This window comes from Coregonus clupeaformis, chromosome 26 (assembly GCF_020615455.1).
Source record: "Coregonus clupeaformis isolate EN_2021a chromosome 26, ASM2061545v1, whole genome shotgun sequence".
Taxonomy (NCBI): Eukaryota; Metazoa; Chordata; class Actinopteri; order Salmoniformes; family Salmonidae; genus Coregonus; species Coregonus clupeaformis.
Window position 1 is genome coordinate 21,994,613 of NC_059217.1, and position 27,730 is coordinate 22,022,342.

General features: G+C 44.7%; 1 protein-coding gene across 1 annotated transcript in view; it reads left to right on the forward strand.

Annotated features, from left to right (window-relative positions):
- LOC121540268 (glypican-5-like) overlaps window positions 1-27,730 on the forward strand; it is a 183,840-nt gene that overhangs the window by 63,316 nt on the left and 92,794 nt on the right. Inside the window, exon 3 of the mRNA XM_041849019.2 lies at window positions 26,698-27,401. Within this exon, the coding sequence (XP_041704953.2) occupies window positions 26,698-27,401 (704 nt within the window). The remainder of the gene's footprint in view (window positions 1-26,697; window positions 27,402-27,730) is intronic.

Sequence of the window (27,730 nt, forward strand, 5' to 3'; positions counted from 1 at the left end):
TCCGTTTGGTCTCCACGGGGCACCTGCCACGTTCCAACGCCTGATGGATCGAGTCCTTGCGCCCCACAAGAGGTACGCAGCGGCTTATTTGGATGATGTTGTTATACAAAGTCCGGATTGGGCCAGCCACATACCCCGGGTACAAGCGGTGCTGGATTCGCTCAGGGAAGCAGGGCTCACGGCAAACCCGAAGAAGTGCAAGCTGGCCTTCAGTGAGACAAACTACCTGGGGTACACCATTGGGCGGGGGTTGGTCAAACCACAGGAAGCCAAACTGCGGGCCATACAGGACTGGCCGCAGCCCATCACCAAGAAGCAAGTAAGGTCATTTTTGGGCCTCGCTGGCTACTATAGACGCTTTATTGCAGATTTTGCTACCATAGCTGCACCGTTGACGGAGCTGACGACCAAACGCCACTCACGAATGGTGAAGTGGAACCCTGCGGCGGAGGCGGCTTTCCTCAACCTGAAGCGAGCACTCTGCTCCAGTCCGATCCTGGTGGCACCAGACTTCAAGAAGGAATTCATTGTCCAAGCGGATGCTTCGGAGGTGGGTCTGGGTGCTGTCCTCACCCAGGCACATGACGGTGAAGAACATCCCATTCTCTACCTAAGCAGAAAGTTACTTCCAAGAGAGAAGAACTATTCAACGGTGGAGAAAGAATGTCTGGCTGTAGTCTGGGCCCTGGAGTCCCTTCGGTTCTATCTCCTGGGCCGACGTTTCATGGTGGTATCTGATCACGCCCCTCTGCAATGGATGGCCAAGAACAAGGAATCAAACAGTAGAGTAACCAGATGGTTTTTGAGCTTGCAACCGTTTAACTTTTCTGTTGTCCACAGGGCTGGCAAGCACCACGGCAATGCGGACGCCCTCTCCCGGCGTGATGCCTTCTTCGCTGCCTTTACCCGACGAGGACGTCGGTCCCGAGGAGGGGGATGTGTGATGTCACGAGAGGCTGTGTCCTGGAGGGACGTTACATCCCCCTGAGGTGGCTGCAAACCCAGACAGCTATGGCTCCATCTGCTGGTATGGTCGGGAACTCCACCCCTCTATGGCCAATCTTCCCACGCAGCTGAAACAAATGAGGAGCTGATGAGCTGAAGGTTTGGGAAGGGAAGAGACACAGTCTCCAACCTGGGCTCTCTGGAGGACAAGAGTGCTGCACGTCCACTTCCATGAGGAATATAAGGATTTGGAGATACTTACCTTTGGGAAATACTCACCTTTGGATATATGCACCTGTGGAAATACGTGAGAGACATTTGGAAGGACTTTTTGCTGGGTTGGCCACTAGCTGCAACGTGGACTACAGTAAGGCTGGGGAAAAGTTATCTGAGCGAGTGAGAATTATGATTTTGGATGTGGAAGAGACATCCCTGAACTGTTAACCCTTAAAGAGCCACAAGAGAACAGAAGTTTGTTATATTTTCGTTAATTTCCCAAGACCTATAATAAAATCCTTGTTTTGTTTGAACCTTGTCTCCTGGCACTACTTGAGCAATCCCGCTGAAAGCGGTGTAGCCTCTCGTGACGTCACAATATGTATATATCTTTAACAGAAATCTTATCCTAACATGAGTCGACACACAGTTTAAACACAATCTCTCTCCCACACACACACACACATACACAGTTTAAGAGGCTTTTTTCCGTTCCTACGGACCCCTAAGGCAGTATTCTACCTCCATCGCGCCGTATTTTTTCCATTGTTCCTAAATTTCTGCTACCACGAGTTCGCGGATATTCAATGAGCGGTTACATCAAACATATACTTCGTCAACTATAAGTTGAGTGGTAACTTGCAACCGAATGTATATACCACAACCCCAGTCCCCGGGACTGACCTAAATTCACCTAATGCGCTTTTAGGATTTTCGGCCCATCCTAATGTTCACCTCGTTGGAGGGCTTAACATAGATTCGCGATGTTCTAATTTGTATACATTTTTCTTTAGTTCCTGGCCTTTCCTTCATTGTATTCTTTTTGAATTTTCTTCAAGCAAAATATCCCTATAGACACTCCCCCCTGTTTGCGTTACCAGCACAAACAAATTTAGAAATGTAGAACGGACTCCTATCCCACAGCAAATAACAGCAAATTGCACACATAAGTCTTTCAAACGGTACATTTCTCCAGCGCACACACCCACATAATCATGCGAACCGACCAGCGCACAAAATTGTGAGAAATCTCACCTTATGAGCCGGCGTCTTGAGTGGGAGTCACTTCGTAGCTCATGAATGTAACACTGGAGAGACGCAGCACGTCCCAAAGGTTCCTCGTCGCCATTCTGTGGTATCTAAAAATATGTTGCTAATTATGCTGTGAGAACAAGGAGTCCGCTTACACTGTACTTTGATTATAAATGTTTATTATTTCAAAGGATTTCAGCGTAAATTTACAGACATCTGCAGGCATCTGGAGAACAACGGACCCAAAATAATATGTTGGTCTGTCCTCCTTTGTCCCAACCAAGTATTTATAATCTTTAACATGATATGGGTGGTTTCCCCTACAGACCAATCCCATGACTCCACACAACAGACTTCCTCTGTTTTAGGGTGCCCCTATAGAACTGCTCCCCAGATGCTTCCCTAAGCTGAATCAACATCCTCTAAGATACCATTTGCAAACATTAGCAAAGTCATAAATTGCTTAGACACCACACTGTCAAAGGACACCAGAAACAAAATTGTAGACCTGCACCAGGCTGGGAAGACTGAATCTGCAATAGGTAAGCAGCTTGGTTTGAAGAAATCAACTGTGGGAGCAATTATTAGGAAATGAAAGACATACAAGACCACTGATAATCTCCCTTGATCTGGGGCTCCACACAAGATCTCACCCCGTGGGGTCAAAATGATCACAAGAACGGTGAGCAAAAATCCCAGAACCACACGGGAGGACCTAGTGAATGACCTGCAGAGAGCTGGGACCAAAGTAACAAAGCCTACCATCAGTAACACACTACACCGCCAGGGACTCAAATCCTGCAGTGCCAAACGTGTCCCCCTGCTTAAGCCAGTACATGTCCAGGCCTGTCTGAAGTTTGCTAGAGTGCATTTGGATGATCCAGAAGAGGATTGGGAGAATGTCATATGGTCAGATGAAACCAAAATATAACTTTTTGGTAAAAACTCAACTCGTCGTGTTTGGAGGACAAAGAATGCTGAGTTGCATCCAAAGAACACCATACCTACTGTGAAGCATGGGGGTGGAAACATCATGCTTTGGGGCTGTTTTTCTGCAAAGGGACCAGGACGACTGATCCGTGTAAAGGAAAGAATGAATCGGGCCATGTATCGTGAGATTTTGAGTGAGTGTTTGAGTGTTGCCCAGCGACAGCCCCAAACCATCACTGCTCTAGAGGAGATCTGCATGGAGGAATAGGCCAAAATACCAGCAACAGTGTGTGAAAACCTTGTGAAGACTTACAGAAAACGTTTGACCTGTGTCATTGCCAACAAAGGGTATATAACAAAGTATTGAGAAACTTTTGTTATTGACCAAATACTTATTTTCCACCATAATTTGCAAACAAATTCATAAAAAATCCTACAATGTGATTTTCTGAATTTTTTTCCCTCATTTTGTCTGTCATAGTTGACGTGTACCTATGATGAAAATTACAGGCCTCTCTCATCTTTTTAAGTGGGAGAACTTGCACAATTGGTGGCTGACTAAATACTTTTTTTCCCCACTGTACACTGCCATAAATACAAGGACAGAAAAGTAATGTTTTATGTCACACGATTTTGGACAAATCCATCAAGACACCAACCATGAGAAAGGGTTAAAGAGTTAAATCAACTCTTGAATGTGATTGAATATAATTTAGCTACATAATAATTTGGCTTTCTAAAGTATTCACCCCCCTTGGCGTTTTTCCTATTTTGTTGCCTTACAACCTGGAATTAAAATGGATTTTTTTGGGGTTTGTATCATTTGATTTACACAACATGCCTACCACTTTGAAGATGAAAAATATTTTTTGGGGTAAAACAAACAAGAAATAAGACAACAAAACAGAAAACTTGAGCGTGCATAACTATTCACCCCCCCCCAAAATCAATACTTTGTAGAGCCACCTCTTGCAGCAATTACAGCTGCAAGTCTCTTGGGGAATGTCTCTATAAGCTTGGCACATCTAGCCACTGGGATTTTTGCCCATTCTTCAAGGCAAAACTGCTCCAGCTCCTTCAAGTTGGATGGGTTCCGCTGGTGTACAGCAATCTTTAAGTCATACCTCAGATTCTCAATTGGATTGAGGTCTGGGCTTTGACTCGACCATTCCAAGACATTTAAATGTTTCCCCTTAAACCACTCGAGTGTTGCTTTAGCATTATGCTTAGGGTCATTGTCATGCTGGAAGGTGAACCTCCGTCCCAGTCTCAAATCTCTGGAAGACTGAAACAGGTCTCCCTCAAGAATTTCCCATCATTCCTTCAATTCTTACCAGTTTCCCAGTCCCTGCCGATGAAAAACATCCCCACAGCATGAAGCCCTCCTTGCCTGGTCCGTGAGTTTTGGTGGGCGGCCCTCTCTTGGCAGGTTTGTTGTGGTGCTATATTCGTTCAAATTTTTTATAATGGATTTAATGGTGCTCCGTGGGATGTTCAATGATTCAGATATTTTTTTATAACCCAACCCTGATCTGTACTTCTCCACAACTTTTTCCCTGACCTGTTTGAAGAGCTCCTTGGTCTTCATAGTGCCGCTTGTTTGGTGGTGCCCCTTGCTTAGTGGTGTTGCAGACTCTGGGGCCTTTCAGAACAGGTGTATATACAGTGGGGAGAACAAGTATTTGATACACTGCCGATTTTGCAGGTTTTCCTACTTACAAAGCATGTAGAGGTCTGTAATTTTGATCATAGGTACACTTCAACTGTGAGAGACGGAATCTAAAATCCAGAAAATCACATTGTATGATTGTATAACTAATTTGCATTTTATTGCATGACATAAGTATTTGATACATCAGAAAAGCAGAACTTAATATTTGGTACAGAAACCTTTGTTTGCAATTACAGAGATCATATGTTTCCTGTAGGTCTTGACCAGGTTTGCACACACTGCAGCAGGGATTTTGGCCCACTCCTCCATACAGACCTTCTCCAGATCCTTAAGGTTTCGGGGCTGTCGCTGGGCAATACGGACTTTCAGCTCCCTCCAAAGATTTTCTATTGGGTTCAGGTCTGGAGACTGGCTAGGCCACTCCTGGACCTTGAGATGCTTCTTACGGAGCCACTCCTTAGTTGCCCTGGCTGTGTGTTTTGGGTCGTTGTCATGCTGGAAGACCCAGCCACGACCCATCTTCAATGCTCTTACTGAGGGAAGGAGGTTGTTGGCCAAGAGCTCACGATACATGGCCCCATCCATCCTCCCCTCAATACGGTGCAGTCGTCCTGTCCCCTTTGCAGAAAAGCATCCCCAAAGAATTATGTTTCCACCTCCATGCTTCACGGTTGGGATGGTGTTCTTGGGGTCGTACTCATCCTTCTTCCTCCAAACACGGCGAGTGGAGTTTAGACCACAAAGCTCTATTTTTGTCTCATCAGACCACATGACCTGCTCCCATTCCTCCTCTGGATCATCCAGATGGTCATTGGCAAACTTCAGACGGGCCTGGACATGCGCTGGCTTGAGCAGGGGGACCTTGCGTGCGCTGCAGGATTTTAATCCATGACGGCGTAGTGTGTTACTAATGGTTTTCTTTGAGACTGTGGTCCCAGCTCTCTTCAGGTCATTGACCAGGTCCTGCCGTGTAGTTCTGGGCTGATCCCTCACCTTCCTCATGATCATTGATGCCCCACGAGGTGAGATCTTGCATGGAGCCCCAGACCAAGGGTGACTGACCGTCATCTTGAACTTCTTCCATTTTCTAATAATTGCGCCAACAGTTGTTGCCTTCTCACCAAGCTGCTTGCCTATTGTCCTGTAGCCCATCCCAGCCTTGTGCAGGTCTACAATTTTATCCCTGATGTCCTTACACAGCTCTCTGGTCTTGGCCATTGTGGAGAGGTTGGAGTCTGTTTGATTGAGTGTGTGGACAGGTGTCTTTTATACAGGTAACGAGTTCAAATAGGTGCAGTTAATACAGGTAATGAGTGGAGAACAGGAGGGCTTCTTAAAGAAAAATGAACAGGTCTGTGAGAGCCGGAATTCTTACTGGTTGGTAGGTGATCAAATACTTATGTCATGCAATAAAATGCAAATTAATTACTTAAAAATCATACAATGTGATTTTCTGGATTTTTGTTTTAGATTCCGTCTCTCACAGTTGAAGTGTACCTATGATCAAAATTACAGACCTCTACATGCTTTGTAAGTAGGAAAACCTGCAAAATCGGCAGTGTATCAAATACTTGTTCTCCCCACTGTATACTGAGATCATGTGACAGATCATGTGACACTTAGATTGCACACAGGTGGACTTTATTTAACTAATTATGTGACTTCTGAACGTAATTGGTTGCACCAGATCTTATTTAGGGGCTTCATAGCAAAGGGGGAGAATACATATGCACACACCACTTTTCTGTTATTTATTTTTTAGAATTTTTTGAAACAAGTTATTTTTTTCATTTCACTTCACTAATGTGGACTATTATGTTTATGTCCATTACAAGAAATCCAAATAAATATCTATTTAAATTACAGGTTGTAATGCAACAAAATAGAAAAAACGCCAAGGGGGCTGAATACTTTTGCAAGGCACTGTATATATACAAAAGTATGTGGACACCCCTTCAAATTAGTGGATTCCGGCTATTTCAGCCACACCCATAGCTGACAGGTGTATAATATCAAGCACACAGCCATGCAATCTCCATACACAAACATTGGCAGTAGAATGGCCTTACTGAAGAGCTCAGTGACTTTCAACGTGGCACTGTCATAGGATGCCACCTTTCCAACAAATCAGTTTCGTCAAATTTCTGTCCCGATAGAGCTGCCTCGGTCAACTGTAAGTGCTGTGAAGTGGAAACATCTAGGAGCAACAACGACTCAGCCAAGAAGTGGTAGGCCACACAAGCTCACAGAACGGGTCCGCCGAGTGCTGAAACGCGTATCGTGTAAAAATAGTCTGTTCTCAGTTGCAACACTAACTACCGAATTCCAAACTGCCTCTGGAAGCAATGTCAGTACAATAACTGTTTGTTGGGAGCGTCATGAAATGGGTTTCCATGACCGAGCAGCCACACACAAGCCAATGCCACGCGTCGGCTGGAGTGGTGTAAAGCTTGCGGCCATTGGACTCTGGAGCAGTGGAAACGCGTTCTCTGGAGTGATGAGTCACTCTTCACCATCTGGCAGTCTGACGGACGAATCTGGGTTTGGCGGATGCCAGGAGAACACTACCTGCCCGATTGCATAGTGCCAACTGTAAAGTTTGGTGGAGGAGGAATAATTGTCTGGGGCTGTTTTTCATAGTTAAGTCTAGGCCCCTTAGTTCCAGTGAAGGGAAATCTTAACACTACAGCATACAATGACATTTTAGACGGTTCTGTGCTTCCAACTTTGTGGCAACAGTTTGGGGATGGCCCTTTCCTGTTTCAGCATGACAATGCCCCTGTGCACAAAGCGAGGTCCATACAGAAATAGTTTTTCGAAATCAGTGTGGAAGAACTTGACTGGCCTGCACAGAGCCCTGACCTCAACCCCATCGAACACCTTTGGGATGAATTGGAATGCCGACTGCGAGCCAGGCCTAATCGCCCAACATCAGTGCCCGACCTCACTAATGCTCTTGTGGTTGAATGGAAGCAAGTCCCCGCCACAATGTTCCAACATCTAGTGGAAAGCCTTCCCAGAAGATGTAATTTAATATGTTGAACTTGAGTACTTTGATTACACATTTGTGAATTCAAAGAGTTGAATGACAGTGATGATGATGTCGCCAAACAAGCATTCAGCCTCTGTCCTTGTGTGTGTTAATTTAAATGTCCTAGGCATCATCTCAGTACAATCTGTTAATTCAGACAAGTAGTCATTCTCTTTAAACCCCCCCACACACACTTCTTGCAGCTCCACCTGTTGGTCTCCCTCCTCCACCCCCCTCATCCCCCTCCCCTTTACCAAACCCCAAATCTTGGGAAGATGGATCAGGGGTTTGGGGTCAAGTGCTTCACAGGAGAAGGTTACCCTTTTCACAGAGCTGGAATGGTTTGCTTGGGTGCTGCTGTCGAGTTTGCAATCAAGACAGTGAGAGTGAGAATGTGGCCTGGTGAAACGTAGGAAATGTATGTTTCACCAAGCCACAAATGATTATTTCACCCTGCTGGTCATCTATGAACGTTTGAACATCTTGAATAACGATCTTGCCTTGATTGCAATGTACTTGAATAATCTCCACCGGCATAGCCAGAAGAGGACTGGCCACCCTTCAGAGCCTGGTTCCTCTCTAGGTTCTTCCTAGGTTCTTAGGCTTTCTAGGGAGTTTTTCCTAGCCTCCTTACTTCTACATCTGCATTGCTTGCTCATTGGGGTTTTATGCTGGGTTTCTGTATCAGCACTTTGTGACATCTGCTGATGTAAAAAATGATTTATAAATACATTTCATTGATTGATTGATTGATTGCAGTTCTTGACACAAACCGGTGTGCCTGGTACCTACTACCATACCCTGTTCAAAGGCACTTAAATATTTTGTCTTGCCCATTTCCCCTCTGAATGGCACAGCAGAGATGGAAACTCGAGTCTGAAACTCAGACTCGAGTCGCACTTAAGTCGCAAAGAAAATGACTTGCGACTTGACTTAGACTCGTGATCAATTCACTTGAGACTTGACTTGGACTCTTGATGAGAGACTTGTGAATAATGCAAGTCAGTACTGGGATAAGTTTTTGTTGTGCATTCTGTCAGATAACATGGAACAGGCGGCATTGTAACACAGAGAAAGTATTTAATACAGAGGGCTGAAAAGCGTTCTAGAACGTCTGCGTCATTTGTACGTCACTGTAGTACTACAGCTAAACAATCGTAATCAGCAACAATGTCATCAGGTGATGAGGCTTTTGTTATAAAATTTGGTTACAAGAACCTGCAGTATAATAAAAACGAAATGCTGTTTGCAAAACGTGTGGAATTAACATTAAAGATGCTGGTGCAACTACATCTAACTTCATCGACATTTGAAAACTCACCGCGAAAGGTCAGTTAGGCTAGGTAGCTAACAACGTTACAATGTTGTTAGACTAATAATAGCCTGTTTAGCAGATGCCAGCTTGATATAGCTAGCTTTCTTGTGTGTCATCTTTTAGCTAACTGGAAATATATTACTGTCGAATATTTCTTGAAAGGTTAAGAGGTGGGTTGTCAGATAGCTAGGCCTACTTGTTAGCAGGGATTATTAAGTTACATCTCTGCGATATGCATATCACTCTAAGATGTAATATACTTTCTGTTGTAGCCTGGTCCTAGGAAGTAACTTAGTATAAAACAAGAGTTCAAAGCATGCAACTTCTTGGACATTTCTGCTGAAAAATCCCATAGACCATATATATTTGTTTGTGTCCTTGTACTTCCATCTCAAGTCAGCAACAACTATCCATCATGTTGTTCATCTGCAGGTTCACTGAATTCTGCAAAGCAAAGGTGGCCAGCGCAGGGACAGAAGGACAGAGCAGCATTGACTCATTCTTAACAACTACAGGTGTCCATGTGTACAGCCAGGGCCACCCCAGGCAGAAGGCCATAACAGAGGCTATACTGCAAGACCTGATCATTTCCTGAAACCTGCCTATGTCCCTAGTGGACAAGCTTCACTTTAGGCATTTCATGTCAGTGGTAGATGACAAATATAGACCAGTAAGTATACCCATGTTGACCAGGCACCTGCATGACTTAACACTGAACAAAGAGGCTACTAGAGAGTGCCCTAGAGAAGACAGAATCAGTGTCTGTCACTGTAGATATATGGACTGACAGGACCATAAGGGGCTTCATGGGAGTAACGGCCCATTACATGGCCATGGAAGAGAAAAAAACTTCAGTTCTGTTGAGCTGTGATAAATTCACAGGGTCACACACTGGGGAAAGAATCAGTGATACATTTGAAGTAATATGTGATAATCTTGGCATAAAACATAAATTAGATTATATAATATGTGATAACGCTGCAAATATGAAAAAGGCCTTCAGTTTGTTTCCCCAAAGCAAGCAATGATCATGATGATGTGGATAACCCCAGCCTATAGGAAGAATTTGGTGAAGAGTACAATGCTGATGTTGAAGCTATTGTCGTATCGGGTGAATGGTGGCCATTATTGCTGTCAACAAAGAGTCCGCTCAAGCTGCACCGTGTTAGAGGCTTTTATTAAAATCACGAGGTTACAGCATAAATTACAGACCCGCGGTGTCCGGAGAACGGCATCCCAGATTGCCATGGCCGTTCTGCCCTTTCTGTAGTCTAGCCCCTATTTATAAACAATGCAAAAAGATGCTCCCTCTTCTGGCCAATCACCAGTCTCCCCTGTCTACAACACACTTCCTGTCTGTTGTATGTGACGTTACACTAAAACATTCCCTTTTGATACTAACATAAACAACATTCCATTTCTTAATGAAAAACATTTAACACCATCATAATCTCAATACACTACATATTCCCCCCTTCGAGACAAATTAAAAGTCTCGACAACAAACAGAATAGGATTATGACAAGTAACAATTTATCTTATTGAGTATCTTTAACATTAAACCAAAAACATTCTTCTCTAGAGTGTAAATACCTTTCTATGAAATATGAACAACTGTTTATGAAGTGTGAATACATTACTATGACATATGAACAAATCTCTATGGAGTGTAAGAGCGAAAAACTGTCCGGCAACCTTCCATCCATCAATCAAGACAGTAAAATTCTCTCACGGTCCCTCTGCCCCAGGCAACCACCTTCGGTACTCCAGATAAACTCATAAACCCTGTAAATGCATTTGAAACTATGATGCAATTAAATACACATGTAAGCCCCTGCAAACAAAATCCTATCCAAAAACATCCACTTGTAAGGCTGGTCAACCCATTGGACCCTACAGTGGAACTCTCCCTGCCTAGACTTTCTCTGTCCCTAAGCATCACCGAAATAAACAAAAACATCTAAGATCCTCACATGTATCCAATAACATCAAACATCATTCTACAAAAATTCATACCTAAGAATATGACACAATTATGTATTATACATGTCTATATTTCATTGCAGATACTGGAATGTAGTCCCTACACTTCATCTCCCCGTAGTCTCCTCTTCCAATGGATTTGTTGATGATGGAATCAGCCACACCCTCCTTGTTTCATCTCCTCCAGTCATATTGTCCCTTCCCATGTTCCCCCAAATGCTTCTGGAAGAAAAAGAAACGACCAAACAGTATCTTTTGCAAAACAAACACTTTCAAATTAAACATCAATATCAACTAAGAATATAAAAATGATATATAAATGATGTATGAATCACATAAACCCATTCCCCCCTTTGATTCATAAATCATACTACAAATCACACCAATATTGAAAAATATATATATTTTTTTTTTTGAAAAATGATCAAATAATCAAAAATGATATTTATCCATTCAGTTCCACTTGTCCATCTTTATCCAGATCAGGAACAGTCAACACCGGCATCTGAGTGTTGTCTCCAGGCATCACTCTCCAACCTATCTCAATATCATAGCTTTCTCAAAGGTCAGTAACAAATTACAAACATCACACAGTGCTATCAAAGCTGCCATTAAATGTAACCCATCACTGCCCCTACTGGCCTACCTGATCTTGCAACCAAGTCTTCTCAGATCTCCCAAACGCATCCCTTATATTCTTCAATGCATATATAACCCTAGTTATAATATCTGAACTATCTGGACTCAAAGTATCTACTAATATTATCAATATGATCTTTCCAAATGTTACACCATACCATGGAAAAAGTCCCCCTTCTCCCTTAGATTTATACTTCAATGATAGGCTTGAAGACTATGACATGTAGCCATGTCTCTTTTCATCCAATTTCAAACCTAGCTTCAGATTTCTGTGTCCGGTGCTACCCCACTTATAATGGTAGAAACCTCATATGGAAGCTTCAACGTTGACATGTAACAACATCCTGTCTATCCATAGGGTAAGAATATATACGCTTTATCACCACAAACCCTCCAAATCTCTAAAATTCCCCATAGTCACATTGTCAGGCAAAAGCTAATCTTTTAACCATCAAAGTCCTGCTGTTCCTACTACCTGGTACCTAAAAAGTAACATATTTCTCATTACTACCCTTAAGGTCATACATACCCAAAGTTATCATATAACATCACAATCTGATATTCCCATAAACATACCCCTTACCTCATATGTTTTATTAGAACAAAAACAACTTTTAACCCTCAATGGTTACACCTCAAATACTTCAGTTACGCTGTTACCTGATTTTTCTTTACCATCCAACAAATTCACACAAGTTAATTCACTTAACCCAATAACACCTAACCCTAGGCTTAAACAAATGTTTTGACAATGACATTATTTTATCTGTTACTGACTGTTGCTGATACCACAGTCATGACAAAGCATAAGATTGACACATACTTGATAGAGGTCGAACGACCGTCTCTAACATGTTTGGTTCTGGAATTCTCACCAGACATGGACCCTCAAGATTCCTCACTGATATTACAGAATGAGTTAACCGCTGGAACCAAAGATTCCTACCTGCCATCTATCTCTAATTTTCACAACAGAAGAATCAAACCACTCCCTTTAGTTTCTTTCTCCCCTAACGAGCGGTACTGCAGATACCTCTCCTTGTCTGTCATTAAAATCAAAGACCTCATCCTGTACCTCCATGATGAATCTATATTCTCTCTACTACTATCTGTTTTCCTATTTTAATCCTATTCGTCTGGCTACCCCTTTAATTTCAGAAAAGTTGTTGTCGATGTCATACTTCCTACATTTGCCATTGCCATCGTATCATTAATCCCTTCCAAAGTTACCATTAAAGTAGTTGATTAACCTTAATTATTTCTAGTGGCACAGTTACCAATATCCTCTGTGTATTATCTACTGTTGGAGTGACTACTGTAATCTACTCCTCCTGAACTCCCTCAATGACTGTGGAGGCTACAACAGACCTCAACTCTTCCATTATAAGCGTTACATTATGAATTACATAGCCTTTTAACCAATAATTCTTAACCAGACCAAATTCTAATGCTTGCACTAGATAAGTACACATATATTCTCCCTGACCTTTCTCTGTAACATTACGCAACATAAGTGAACAGTCACTCCTAACCCTCTTCCAAACTATACCTCCTTTGATTAGGTGCCACAGCTTCTACTCTTGGTCCTGATAACAATACTTCTTCTCCATAATTATCTCTCCATGTGGGAGGAACGTCCCCATCCTAACCCTAAAAACAGCGTTCCCCTAAAATGGGTGCTGGAGCTATTGGTTCCCTTATAATCAAATGCGATATATTTATGGCTTTAATAACTATCAATGTTGAAAGAGTTAAATTGCTTCTCACTGTTGTTATAATAGACTGAAGTGTTAATGTCCTTAGTTACTTCTAGTTTTCCCCAAAGAAAAGTTGTCTTTGCTTGTACTTCCATCTATCACCACTAGTGTCACTTTTTCCCAACTCTCAGTCCCATCTCTAATCCCTGACTTTCAAACTTTTGATTATAAAAATACACCTATACTTACCTTGATCTCCCTGCTGGGAACTGTAACTATAGATACTCAATCACCCTCAATCTTCTCTTATCATTCAGCAACGCATCTGCTCCTAACAGATCTAAACTCCTACCATATCTTCCCACTAAACTTTAAAATGTCCTTCACTACTGTTCTCTCTCTCTTACTACTAACTTTGAAACTTAGCTTACTGTCTTAGAGTTCCTTCAACCTAGTTCTCCTAACTTATTTTAATCTAATCTTTTTCTCCTAACCTTTAAAAACCTTTTCCACTGATTTATTCACAAAATCCCTTTACCACCAATTTTTAGAATATGTGATTGGGAAGTCCCCACCTGCTTCTGACTTCTACACACAGACTTGGCAAAACGACTAAACACCTTTTTAGCCTAGCCTGAAATCTCTTGGTGTAAGAATGTAACCCAGAATAACAGTCTCCCCTTTTAAAATCTTCTACCAGACAGTCGTCTAGTGTACATCTTATTGTACAGTTCACTTTACACAATGCATCTCTTCCCAACACTGCAACAGATATATGTCCTAATATTAGTATGTCTATTTTAATTAACTGTTTTACTACCTCAAATCCCTATCCTAATTAGTTATCAATTAGTGAGATGTTTAACCTCTTTAGGCTGAACACAGATAAGTTTTTCCACTATTCACTATCACTTCTCATAGTCCTGTTTTTACTTCAATTGTTGGATATTTTCTCTTCTTCTCTAATCGATGCTCTCAGCTTACACCCCCCTTCCGGATCTTCTAGGCACTAACAGGTGATCTTCACTTGCTCCTTTATCTTCCTCTGTTGTTTTCTCCTGGCGCATTTCCATCACAGGTAAAGTGACCAACCTGTCCATAATTATAACAGTCTTCTGAAAGTTGCTGGAAGTGTAGCTGAAATCTTCCTCCTCCTTCTAAGCCTTCTCGTCCTCTTCCTCTCCAATTCTGTGTCTGTCCAGAAACTGGCTGTGGATATGGAACACCTGGTACCCCCCTTGGTGACTGGTACAATTGCGTTTGATCTTGTTCAGTTGAAGCTGTAACAGTGATTGTTGATTTGGTTCACTCTGATTCTTCATAACCAAAGCTTCTCTTCTCCTTCTTCTCCAGTTGTAAGTTGTATTTGATTGAGTTTTCAGAGAGTTTCTTGGTCCTGTTCCTTCTCGCCGTTGACATATCAGTATTCTTCAACAGCTTATACTCTAAGTTCTGTCCTCGAAATATCATCTTCCATCATCTTCTTACTAGTGGCCTTTTCTTGACCTCAATCTTCTCTTCCCGACATCTCATTTTCTTCCTTCTGGAGTTTTGATTCATCTTCATCGTCGTTTCTGCTTGCCCTCTATCTATTATTCGTCTTCATCTCTAATGCAATAATCACCCTGCTGGATGATCACTAGAAGCTTCCTTCTCGTAAGGTGGGTGTCATTTTGCTGAATCCGTATGTGAGAAAGGTGTACTAACTTCTGCCATTAGTTTTTCCTAACACTACTTTCTAACACTACTTTAGTTAAAGGATTACTATTTTTTCCCTATATCAATCGGTGTAATCACCTTCATCTAGCCTTGCTGTCCTTTCTCCCCATTGTAACTACTCTTTTATATTCCTTTATTATGAATTATCTTATTTTAGACTATATAGCCTATGGCTTCCCCCCTGTAATTATTAATATAAAACTAACAACTCCCCAATTTTTTTTTTTTAAATAAATCAATTAAAAATCATGAATAATTAAAACCAATTTTTATTCCTATATCCTATGTCACCAATTTATCAATTAGTGGTGGCTATCTTACCACAACCCATCAAATGCAAGTAAATGTAAGTTAGTCAACTTCAAAGCAATCCCAAAAACAAAGCCTGTAACCCCTTGCTCTATAACCCCTAATTATCTTAAATTTACAGAATAATGTCAGTCCTCGATTCCCAACACATCTGTAATTAACCCAAGTGATGCACATAGCCTCCAAAATGCAATTTTTAATGAATCATTTGCCAAGCCTATGTAAAATTGTCATAAAATCACATATTTTGTAAGGGATGATTTTGTGAACTAGCCTGATATCTGATCCTCTGCCTGCGTCCCACCTTGTCCCGTGACGCACGTCAGTCACACGTTAGCCCCTCCTCTCTCCTGTCGTATCGTATTGCTCCTCTCATATGACAGAAAAACAGAGACACAGAAAAAGATTTTAGTAGTTAATGCAATCACTGTGTATTTCCACCATATTCAATATTCGTTCGTTCTACATTCGCTCTAAGAATTAACTCAGGAATAATTATCGATCGCTCAAAAACATTTTATTTAATTTTAATCGTCTTTTAATTATTTAATTCAATTTATTATAATCCGTTACCATATATCTAATTTATAAATTCAATAGGTCATAAAACAAGTTTCATCTTTAACCATCCGCTGATGTAACAACTAGAATACTCGTGTTAAAATCTCTCCTCTGTCTGTCTATTTCTCCCCTTGCAGGGTAACCCCAGATGGGACCTATGACCTTTACCCACAATGCAGTTTTGTAGTCTTAGCACATAACCGCATGTCATAGTTTTAGCCCCGTAAAATCAAGCGCATGCGCACATCCACTTAACCCCATGCTTACCACACCATAGAACGATAGCATTACGCTACAGCTTCACTATTTTATACCTTATACTCACACAATTACACATAACAGAGCTCACAAAACATATAACCTGACTTACACACACAGAGACAAGTTTAAGAGACTTTAATCCATCGCAATGGGGTCTCTAAGGATATCCGTTAGCATGTAGCACGCAACACAATTAGCATTTAGCATTAGCATTATCATTAGCCTTAGCCGCTATGTAGAATGTAGCATGACCCACACTTCAGCATTTAGAATTAGCCTTAGCCGCTATGTACCACGTGGCCTGAAACATAATCAAGCATTTAGAATTAGCCTTAGCCTTTAGCTAACTGCGGCCTACCACACAAATACATATCCTGCACTGCCCTATTTATTTTGAACATATTTCTCCTACCGTTTTTGCTACCGTGACTTAATGACCATTACACCGAGAAATCAAACCCAATCAAACCCCCCGTCGGACGAGAGTCGAGTCATAATCACATTCAGATAAATCCCATCAAACCGAGTTCTTTCAAAACCCACCGAATGCACATTCTATCGTGCACGCGGATTTGCCGGCCCATCATTTTCTAAATGGCCCCCCCGGGGTCTTAAGCGGTACAGTGCCCTATTGATGCGCATATCTGCCTTAATTGTACACTTTCAATACTTAATTCCTACCGTTTTATGCTCTAAATTTCCAATTACCTGCCATTACCAATGGAATATATTTTAGACAGCCTCCTAGTCGACAGCAACAACGCCACCCGAGGCAAGGTCGTAATGGTACATCTCTCCAGTGTACACAAGTCGTATCCCATCTAACAAGCTCCAAAGCGGTAAGGAAAACTCACCCTTATCTGGCCATGCTTCAAAGCGAGTTAGCTTGGCGGCTACGAAACAAAGGAGAGTGCAGACCAGCCCCACGTTGGGCGCCATTTGTCGTATCGGGTGAATGGTGGCCATTATTGCTGTCAACAAAGAGTCCGCTCAAGCTGCACCGTGTTAGAGGCTTTTATTAAAATCACGAGGTTACAGCATAAGTTACAGACCCGCGGTGTCCGGAGAACGGCATCCCAGATTGCCATGGCCGTTCTGCCCTTTCTGTAGTCTAGCCCCTATTTATAAACAATGCAAAAAGATGCTCCCTCTTCTGGCCAAATACCAGTCTCCCCTGTCTACAACACACTTCCTGTCTGTTGTATGTGACGTTACACTAAAACATTCCCTTTTGATACTAACATAAACAACATTCCATTTCTTCATGAAAAACATTTAACACCATCATAATCTCAATACACTACACTATCCAAACCAACTGCAGGCAACAGCACTTACAGTGCTTTTCCCATTCATTACAACTGGTGATTAGAGATGGACTAAAGGAAACAAAAATCAAACTTTGCAGCTTACTACACTAGCTGTGGTCTGAAAGAAGCATTTGAAGCTGAGTTCGGAGCCAATCGTAGTATCCCTGCTGCTGTGTCTACCAGATGGAATTCCCTCCTCTGGCTTGTTAAAGCAGTCACCAATCTGAATCAACAAAGCCTCAATACTCTACTTGAGGCCCAAGGACACAAGGAGCTCTGCTTATCACCAAGGGAATGGAGCCAGCTATTGGAGCTAGTGGACATTTTGGACCCTTTTGTCCAGGCCACCGACCTTACTCAGGGGGAGAAAGTGGTGACTATCAGTGCTGCCCTTCCTTTTGTACGGTCACTAGTAAAAGCACTGCAGCAGTCACTCAAACGCCGATTCCAGGGGGTGTTTGTGAATGTCAGAATGGAGCACTCGGATGAACAGGCAACAAAACTTCCATTTGGTGACAATGTATACATAATAGCTGCACTGCTGGACCCATCTTTCTGCCTGTTCTGGCTTGATTATGATGTCCTCATACCACATGAAGATAAAGCTGAATTGAAGGAGAGTCTGATTGGTAGGTACAATGCATTGCAACATGCAATGTTTTCTATGTCACTTGCATTCAAATAATAATGTATTTTTTTTCATGTATAATGTATACTGTTATATTCTTGATCATACACATCATTTTATGAATTTATTTCAGACCTTGTTTTGGTTGAGGCACGGAAAGTCACCGTTACGGAGAGCAGTAGTGGAGAAGAAGAAGAACAACCACCTGCCAAAACCTCCAGACTCTTCTCTGGCTACCGCAACAAGATCAGCAAGAAGAAAGGAGACATAAAATCATCTGTCAGAGCAGAGATTATTTGCTACATTCAAGTATCTTCTGATGAAAATGAAGTTGATTGCTTGGAATTTTGGAGAATCCGTGCAAAAGACTTTCCAAGGCTAAAGCAGGTAGCAATGACAGTGTTGGCTGTGCCTGCCACTAGTGCCCCAGTGGAGATAGTGTTTAGTCATGGAGGCCTCATCATTCGCCTTCATCGTGACAGGCTCAGTGCAAGAATGCTGACAAACTTGATATTTCTGAAATGTAACCTGTCTGTAACAGAAATGTTCCCTGTCTTAGGGCACAGGACGTAATTTGCTACTTGTTACAGGAAATTTCTGTTGTTAAGTGTCCAGGTCAGTAAGTATATTTTAGGGATAAAGGTCATTACGTTTGATATATAGGACACTTTAGTAGTGCAGTTATTGAACAGTTGTCAGTCATTTTGGTTTACATTCATACTTGTCATTTATCTTCCCTCACCTACTGATTTTCTGTTTGTGTGACAGAATGAAGTGAAATATAGACAATGTCTGCCACAAAATACAATGCACTTTAAAATGTTATGTTTGCTTTTTTTCATATCTGGTACAATTACTTTTATTATTGTAAACTGTCTACATTTTAAAAGGAAATGTATTTTGATTTAAATAGTGCCTGATGTGCTTTCTTTCATTCAAGTGTGGACTAATGAACAAGGGAGTCTCTTTAAATAATTTACAAGGTTTATAGGCAGAAAGCCATTGCCAAAAGGGACTTGAGACATGACTTAGACTTGGCCCTAAAAGACTTGAGACATGACTTAGACTAGGCCCTAAAAACTTGAGACTTGAATTGGACTCTACCTCAAAGACTTGTGAACATCTCTGTGGCACAGATACACAATCCATGTCTCAATTGCCTCAAGGCTTAAAAATCCTTCTTTAACCTGTCTCCTCCCCTTTATCTACACTGATTGAAGTGGATTAAACAAGTGACATCAATAAGGGATCATAGCTTTCACCTGTATTCACCTGGTCAGTCTATGTCATGGAATATTTTGTTCTTAATGTTTTGTATATTCAGTGTATGTTTATAAACAAAATATATACAGTACCAGTCAAAAGTTTGGACACACCTACTCATTCAAGGGTTTTCCTTTATTTTTACTATTTTCTACATTGAAGAATAATAGTGAAGACATCAAAACTATGAAATAACACATATGGAATCATGTAGTTACCAAAGAAGTGTTAAACAAATCAAAATACATTTTATATTTGAGATTCTTCAAAGTAGCCACCCTTTTCCTTGATGACATCTTTGCACACTCTTGGCATTCTCTCAACCAGCTTTATGAGGTAGTCACCTGGAATGCTTTTCCAACAGTCTTGAAGGAGTTCCCACATATGCTGAGTACTTGTTGGCTGCTTTTCCTTCACTCTGCGGTCCAACTCATCCCAAACTCATCCCTGGAGTCTTTGACAATTTTGAAGGCCTTCCTCTGACACCGCCTGGTATAGAGGTCCTGGATGGCAGGAAGCTTGGCCCCAGTGATGTACTGGGGCCAAGCTTCCTGCCATCCAGGACCTCTATACCAGGCGGTGTCAGAGGAAGGCCCTCAAAATTGTCAAAGACTCCAGCCACACTAGTCATAGACTGTTCTCTCTGCTACCGCACGGCAAGCGGTATCGGAGCGCCAAGTCTAGGTCCAAAAGGCTTCTCAACAGCTTCTACCCCCAAGCAATAATACTCCTGAACAGCTAATCATGGCTAACCAGACTATTTGCACTGCCCCCCCACCCCCACCCCATATTTTTACGCTGCTGCTACTCTGTTAATTATTTATGTATAGTCACTTTAACTCTACCCACATGTACATATTACCTCAACTACCTCAACTAGCCAGTGCCCCCGCACATTGACTCTGCACCGGTACCCCCCTGTATATAGCCTCCCTACTGTTATTTTATTTTACTTCTGCTCTTTTTTTCTCAACACTTTTTGGTTGTTGTTTTATTTAACTTTTTTATTAAAAAATAAATGCATTGTTGGTTAAGGGCTGTAAGTAAGCATTTCACGTAATGTCTACACCTGTTGTATTCGGCACATGTGGCAAATAACATTTGATTTGATTTGAAACCATCTCAATTGGGTTGAGGTCGGGTGATCGTGGAGGCCAGGTCATCTGATGCAGCACTCCATCACTCTCCTTCTTGGTCAAATAGCCCTTACACAGCCTGGAGGTGTGTTTTGGTTCATTGTCCTGTTGAAAAACAAATGATAGTCTCACTAAGCACAAACCAGATGGGATGGCGTATCGCTACAGAATGCTGTGGTAGCCATGCTTGTTAAGTGTGCATTGAATTCTAAATAAATCACTGACAGTGTCACCAGCAAAGCACCCCCACACCATCACACCTCCTCCTCCATCCTTCACGGTGGGAACCACACATGCAGAGATCATCTGAATGTTCACCTACTCTGCGTCTCACAAAGACACGGCGGTTGGAACCAAAAATCTCAAATTTGGACTCATCAGACCAAAGGACAGATTTCCACCGGTCTAATGTCCATTGCTCGTGTTTCTTGGCCCAAGAAAGTCTCTTCTTCTTACTGGTGTCCTTTAGTAGTGGTTTCTTTGCGGCAATTCGACCATGAAGGCCTGATTCACGCAGTCTCCTCTGAACAGTTGATGTTGAGATGTGTCTGTTACTTGAACTCTGTGAAGCATTTATTTGGGCTGCAATCTGAGGTGCAGTTAATTGCCGATTTCTGAGGCTGGTAACTCTAATGAACTTATCCTCTGCGGAAGAGGTAACTCTGGGTCTTCCTTTCCTGTGGCGGTCCTCGTGAGAGCCAGTTTCATCATAGCGCTGGATGGTTTTTGCGACTGCACTTGAAGAAACTTTCAAAGTTCTTGACATTTTCCGTATTGACTGACCTTCATGTCTTAAAATAGTGATGGACTGTAATTTCTCTTTGCTTATTTGAACTGTTCTTGCCATAATATGGACTTGGTCTTTTACCAAATAGGGCTATCTTCTGTATACCGATCCTACCTTGTCATAACACAACTGATTGGCTCAAATGCATTAAGAACGAAATAAATTCCACAAATTAACTTTTAACAAGGCACACCTGTTAATTGAAATGCATTCCAGGTGACTACCTCATAAGCTGGTTGAGAGAATGCCCAGAGTGTGCAAAGCTGTTATTGTCATGAGCCTCTCACTCCACCGGGTTACCACCTTAATTTTCTTCCACTCTGCTCACCACTCTCTCTACTCAGCCTAACTAGCTCCACCTGTCCCTGCTCTGCTCGGCTCTAATTACTCTGCCAGCTGCGCTGCATTACCCACTAACCTCTCCCAGTATTTATAGCCCTGTCTTTCAGCTCTCCTTTGTCAGATCGTCTGCAAAGCTCACACCCGGAACCTGTTTGCTCGCGCTTCTGGCTCACCCTGGTTTTGTGACCCCGGACCTGCCTGGTTTTTGGATACTCTTCTGCCTCAGGAGATCCAGACCTGCTTCTGCCATTACGACTCCTGACTACTCTTCAATCCCGGTAACTCTGACCAGCCTTCTGCCTTGCTACTACGTATTTTGGATTTCCCTTGAACTGTACTGCTGCCTGGTTTCATTCCGCCCCGTTGTGTCTGTGTTTCCTCCCCCCCCCAGGACTTCTGGACCACCAACCACCGGCGTCATCGGACGCATCGCTGCCACTGGGGGAGGCACAGACCCAGCACATCGGACGGGATAACCCCTGGAGCCTTCACTCACTCCCTACATCCCTTTCCCCTTAAGTTTAAATAAACTTTCTGGTGTGACGCAATTGTGGTCCTCTTGTCGTCTGTCTGAACCGTGACAGTACGATCTGACCATCATGGACCCAGCGCACACTTCCCCCGACATGGAAACCGAAGAACCTGAGCAACCCACCGCCATGCTACGCCTGGAACACACTGAGAGAGAGCTAGGCCGCATGAGCGGCGACATCACCTCTCTGCTTCAGGCCGGCTACCAACAGCATCAGCAGTTCCAGCAGCACCAGCAGCAGTCCCAGCAGCAGCAACAACAACTCGCCATGATCATTCAACTCCTCACCAACCTGACCCCAGCCAGTCTGCCCACCAGCCCTGCCCCCGAGTTACCTGCCCCGGTCATTGCAGCCGCTGCTCGGAACCCAAGATTGGAAACCCCGAGCGGTTCAACGGCGATTCAACCCAGGTCCGGCCATTCCTGACTAGCTGCCGACTTCAGTTCTCCTTGCAGCCAAGGACCTTCGCCACGGAGGGGGCTAAGGTTGGGTATGCCATCACTCACCTGACGGGCCGAGCTCGACTCTGGGGAACAGCAGAGTTCGAACGTCAAACCCCCGCATGTGCAACCTTCGACCTGTTTGCTGAGGAGATGCTGAAGGTGTTTGACCTGGATTCACCAACCGCAGAGGCGTCTCGTGAACTGTTCAGTATTCGACAAGGCAGACGTACAGTCGCAGACCATTCCATCGACTTCCGAACCCTGGCTAGACGAAGTTCTTGGAACACACCATCGTTGGTGGACGCGTTCTTCCATAGTTTGGCTGACTATATCAAGGACGAGTTGGTCTCCCAGGAACTGCCTTCCACTCTTGATGAAGCCATCGCACTGACTGTCAGGATCGACAGTAGGATACAGACCCGTCGTCGTGAGAGGGGGCGCCAAGGTCCACCTACTACCGGCATTCGGAGAGATCCGACTGGGTTCCTGTCATCTACTGCCACTCACCCAGGTCAGCTTGATCAGTCTGAGCCTATGGAGATTGGGCGAGCCTCTCTCACTCCTGCAGAGCGCCAGCGACGCTTCACCTCAAACCTCTGCCTCTATTGTGGAGGTGATGGACATCGTGTGGTAACCTGCCCTTTAAAGGGCCGAAGCTCACCGGGCATAGGGGGAGTCCGGTTGAGTTCAATGACCATCCAGTCCTCCGACCGCAAACCCCTGCTGCAAGTTCACCTCCGCCTCCCTGACTCAACTCACACCCTGGCTGCTCTGGTGGATTCTGGCGCCGAAGCCAACATAATGGACATCAAGCTGGCACGCCAACTGGGACTGGAGAACCTCCGTTTGACACCTCCTATTCCTGCCCGGGCACTGGACGGACACTTACTCGGATCGGTCACTCATGTCACGGCCCCGGTCTCGATGGGTCTGTCCGGAAACCATCAAGAAACTATCCAGTTTCACCTGCTCCCCTCTCCAGGCCAACCCTCATCCTGGGTTACCCATGGCTCCGCCCGGCACAACCCTCAGCTCGACTGGGTGACCGGGGTGATCAGGGAGTGGGGAGAGGACTGCCACCGAACCTGCCTGCTTGCCGCCGCACTACCCCCTCGGCCAGTACCTACTAACTCCGCTCCTGACCCCTCCAAGGACCCTGTGTCGATTCTGCCAAGTCCCTGCATCGTTGCAGCTCTGACCTGGGCTGTTGAGGAACAGGTGCTGGAGGCTCTCCGTAACCAGCCAGGTCCCAGCACTTGCCCAGCTGACCGCCTTTTTGTCCCCGAAGACCTGAGGTCCCAGGTCGTTCAGTGGGGACATGACTCCCGCCTAGCTTGTCACCCTGGCTCCACCCGCACTTACAACCTGCTCGCCCAGAGGTTCTGGTGGCCCTCTCTGAGGAAGGATGTACGGGAATTCGTCCAAGCCTGCCCCATCTGCAACCAACACAAGTCGTCCTGCCAGCCCCCAGCCGGATTGCTGCAGCCCCTGCCTGTGCCCAGGAGTCCGCTGGTCCCTGCTGCGCCTTGTCCTCCTCCTCCACGGCTCGTCGAAGGTGGTCTGGTTTACACCGTCCGCCGCCTGCTTCGGTCCAGACGGAGGGGTAGGGGTCTCCAGTACCTCATTGACTGGGAGGGCTATGGACCTGAGGAAAGGACCTGGGTGCCAGCTAGTCGGATTGTGGATAGGACTCTCATCACCGCTTTCCACCAACGGCATCCTGATCAACCTGCAATCCGTAGGGGGCCGCCCCAGAGGGGTCTCTAACCGTCCTGCCCGCTCGGCTTCCTGTCCTGTGCCTGATCCGGTCTCGGGACCTGTCCCATCTCCCGACCACGGCCCTCCGGCTTCCTCCGAGGATGAGGACGTTCACTCGGACCGTTCGGAGGAGTTCTAGCCCTCCTCCGGCTCCCCTCCTCCCGCCCGGCGTGGTGTTGCTCTTGGGACTTCTGGGGCCGTCCCTTGGGGGGTTCTGTCATGAGCCTCTCACTCCACCGGGTTACCACCTTAATTTTCTTCCACTCTGCTCACCACTCTCTCTACTCAGCCTAACTAGCTCCACCTGTCCCTGCTCTGCTCGGCTCTAATTACTCTGCCAGCTGCGCTGCATTACCCACTAACCTCTCCCAGTATTTATAGCCCTGTCTTTCAGCTCTCCTTTGTCAGATCGTCTGCAAAGCTCACACCCCGGAACCTGTTTGCTCGCGCTTCTGGCTCACCCTGGTTTTGTGACCCCCGGACCTGCCTGGTTTTTGGATACTCTTCTGCCTCAGGAGATCCAGACCTGCTTCTGCCATTACGACTCCTGACTACTCTTCAATCCCGGTAACTCTGACCAGCCTTCTGCCTTGCTACTACGTATTTTGGATTTCCCTTGAACTGTACTGCTGCCTGGTTTCATTCCGCCCCGTTGTGTCTGTGTTTCCTCCCCCCCCCAGGACTTCTGGACCACCAACCACCGGCGTCATCGGACGCATCGCTGCCACTGGGGGGAGGCACAGACCCAGCACATCGGACGGGATAACCCCTGGAGCCTTCACTCACTCCCTACATCCCTTTCCCCTTAAGTTTAAATAAACTTTCTGGTGTGACGCAATTGTGGTCCTCTTGTCGTCTGTCTGAACCGTGACAGTTATCAAGGCAAAGGGTGGCTACTTTGAAGAATCTCAAATATAAAATATATTTTGATTTGTTTAACACTTTTTTGGTTACTACATGATTCCATATGTGTTATTTAATAGTTTTGATGTCTTCACTATTATTCTACAATGTAGAAAATAGTAAAAATAAAGAATAACTCTTGAATGAGTAGGTGTGTCCAAACTTTTGACTGGTACTGTATGTGTAGGCTATCCATTTTTATGTTTGAGCACTTTGAATAGGCCTAGCCTATGTACTAATGGCAGTATTAGCCAATTCTCCAGTTAAAACGTCTCAGTCCCTGTATTGTTGGGGGGACTTTCACCCAGTGAAAGCTGTACTAGGCAGTATACTGTACTGCATATCTAGGGCCCTTAATAATTCACAGACTGACAGCTCACGACAGGTCCACCCATCATAGGCTTTACTGTCTGTCTTCCATGCTGGCGATGGCCAGTAGCAGCTATCAGCCAAGTGGAAGTGCATGACACAGAGGTTCCCAGCCAAGGCTGAGTGATTGGTCTTCTTTAATTGGAACCACTCAGTGTCTGGTCACCTGTCCATTTCCATAATCACAAAGCAATGACAATATTTCTGGTTTATGGGTCGGTATGTAGGGGGCTAGAAGTCCTCATTCACTGCTGTGTTCACCTCTCAGTGTGTAGATAGTCCCTCTATATGTCTGCATAACACACACATACACACATTAACTTATCATTCTCTGTGAACACTGACACGCAGCTCACCGAACACACATCATCCAACACACAGAATGTCTTCCCTACAATTACTCGCTGAAAGCAATAAGACAGGAACAATAGCATGCATCTCAAACACAACAGCTGTGATGAGTAATATTACTCCTTTGGGACATTACTGAGAACTCTGGGTGACTGTGTTGTGGGTGTGTATGTCTAGTACTGTATCAGTTTCCCAGTTGCTGTCTCTCTTCCATCTGTCAGAATGCCATCAGATTGACATCCCAACTGGACTCAGAACCCCCTACCCCTCTACAATCATATTATATACACACACACAGACACGCACGCACGCACGCACACACACACACACACACATACACACACACACACACACACACACACACACACACACACACACACACACACACACACACACACACACACACACACACACACACATGAGCATGCCTTTCACAGGTACATGCATACAATAAGAAAAGCTTTCTCGCACTTATTCCTTTCATAACATAAAAGAGTAGAATGTTTCTTTTTACAATGTGTTTTCACCTCTGTCTCTCCTTTTCTCTCTCTCTCTTTTGTACAGACACGTTCCAGTCTCTGCTATCCTTCAATCTGAACCTGACCACTGCTCTGTTTGACAGTGTGTATGAGCCCCTCTCCCAGGACGCTCGCCCCCTGGTGGCAGACCTCTTCTCCGACCTCTCTGTCTTCCTGGGAGGAGACGGCAACAACTCCATGGAGCGCTCTGTGCACCGCTTCTACGACAACCTCTTCCCGCTGGTGTACCGCCGTCTGGTCAACCCCGGGCTGGCCTCGTCCCCGGCCTCCTCTGAGCACAGCGAGTGTCTGCGTATGACACGCCAGGATGTCAACCCATTTGGGTCCCACCCCCGTGCCCTGGCCGAGGGGCTGACCCGGGCTCTGAGCGCAGGACGGGCACTGAGCCGGGGGCTGGTGATAGGGGCAGAGGTGCTGAATGCCACAGAGTGGGCGGGGCTGGCCAGGGAGTGTGGGCGGGCTCTGGTGAGGATGCAGTACTGCCCCCACTGCAGGGGCCTGACCCTGATCCGGCCGTGTGGAGGACTGTGTCTGAACGTGATGCGGGGCTGCCTGGTGGGGCTCTCGGAGCTGGACGGGCCCTGGAGGCGCTACGTGGCCCTGCTGCAGGAGCTGACAGGGGCCCTGGCTGGGGGCCACGACCTGGAGCTGGCTCTGCTGGGCATCAGGAACCATGTCAATGACGCTATCCTGCACGCACAGCTGCATGGGCCACGCATCAGCGCCATTGTGAGTCAGTGCCTCGCCCACCACTCATACTTCACCTGTCATAGGACTGTACTGATATGACACACCTCTTAAGGCCCATGATGACACAACTTGGGCACATGACCATCCCTCACACCATTCATTTACATCACAGGACAAAAAAAAAAATCTTGCTAGGTCTCATCTGTCATATAAAACCTGTTCTCTTAGGTCTTTGGGTTCTCTATTAATGACACCCACAAAATAACTCTCAAGACTCTTCTGTGCAGCTCTGCGGTGGGCTTCTGTGGCTGAGTGGCTGCCTGGCTGGGGGGCATGAGGCTGGCATGGACCCTCTCTCTTGGCTTTGG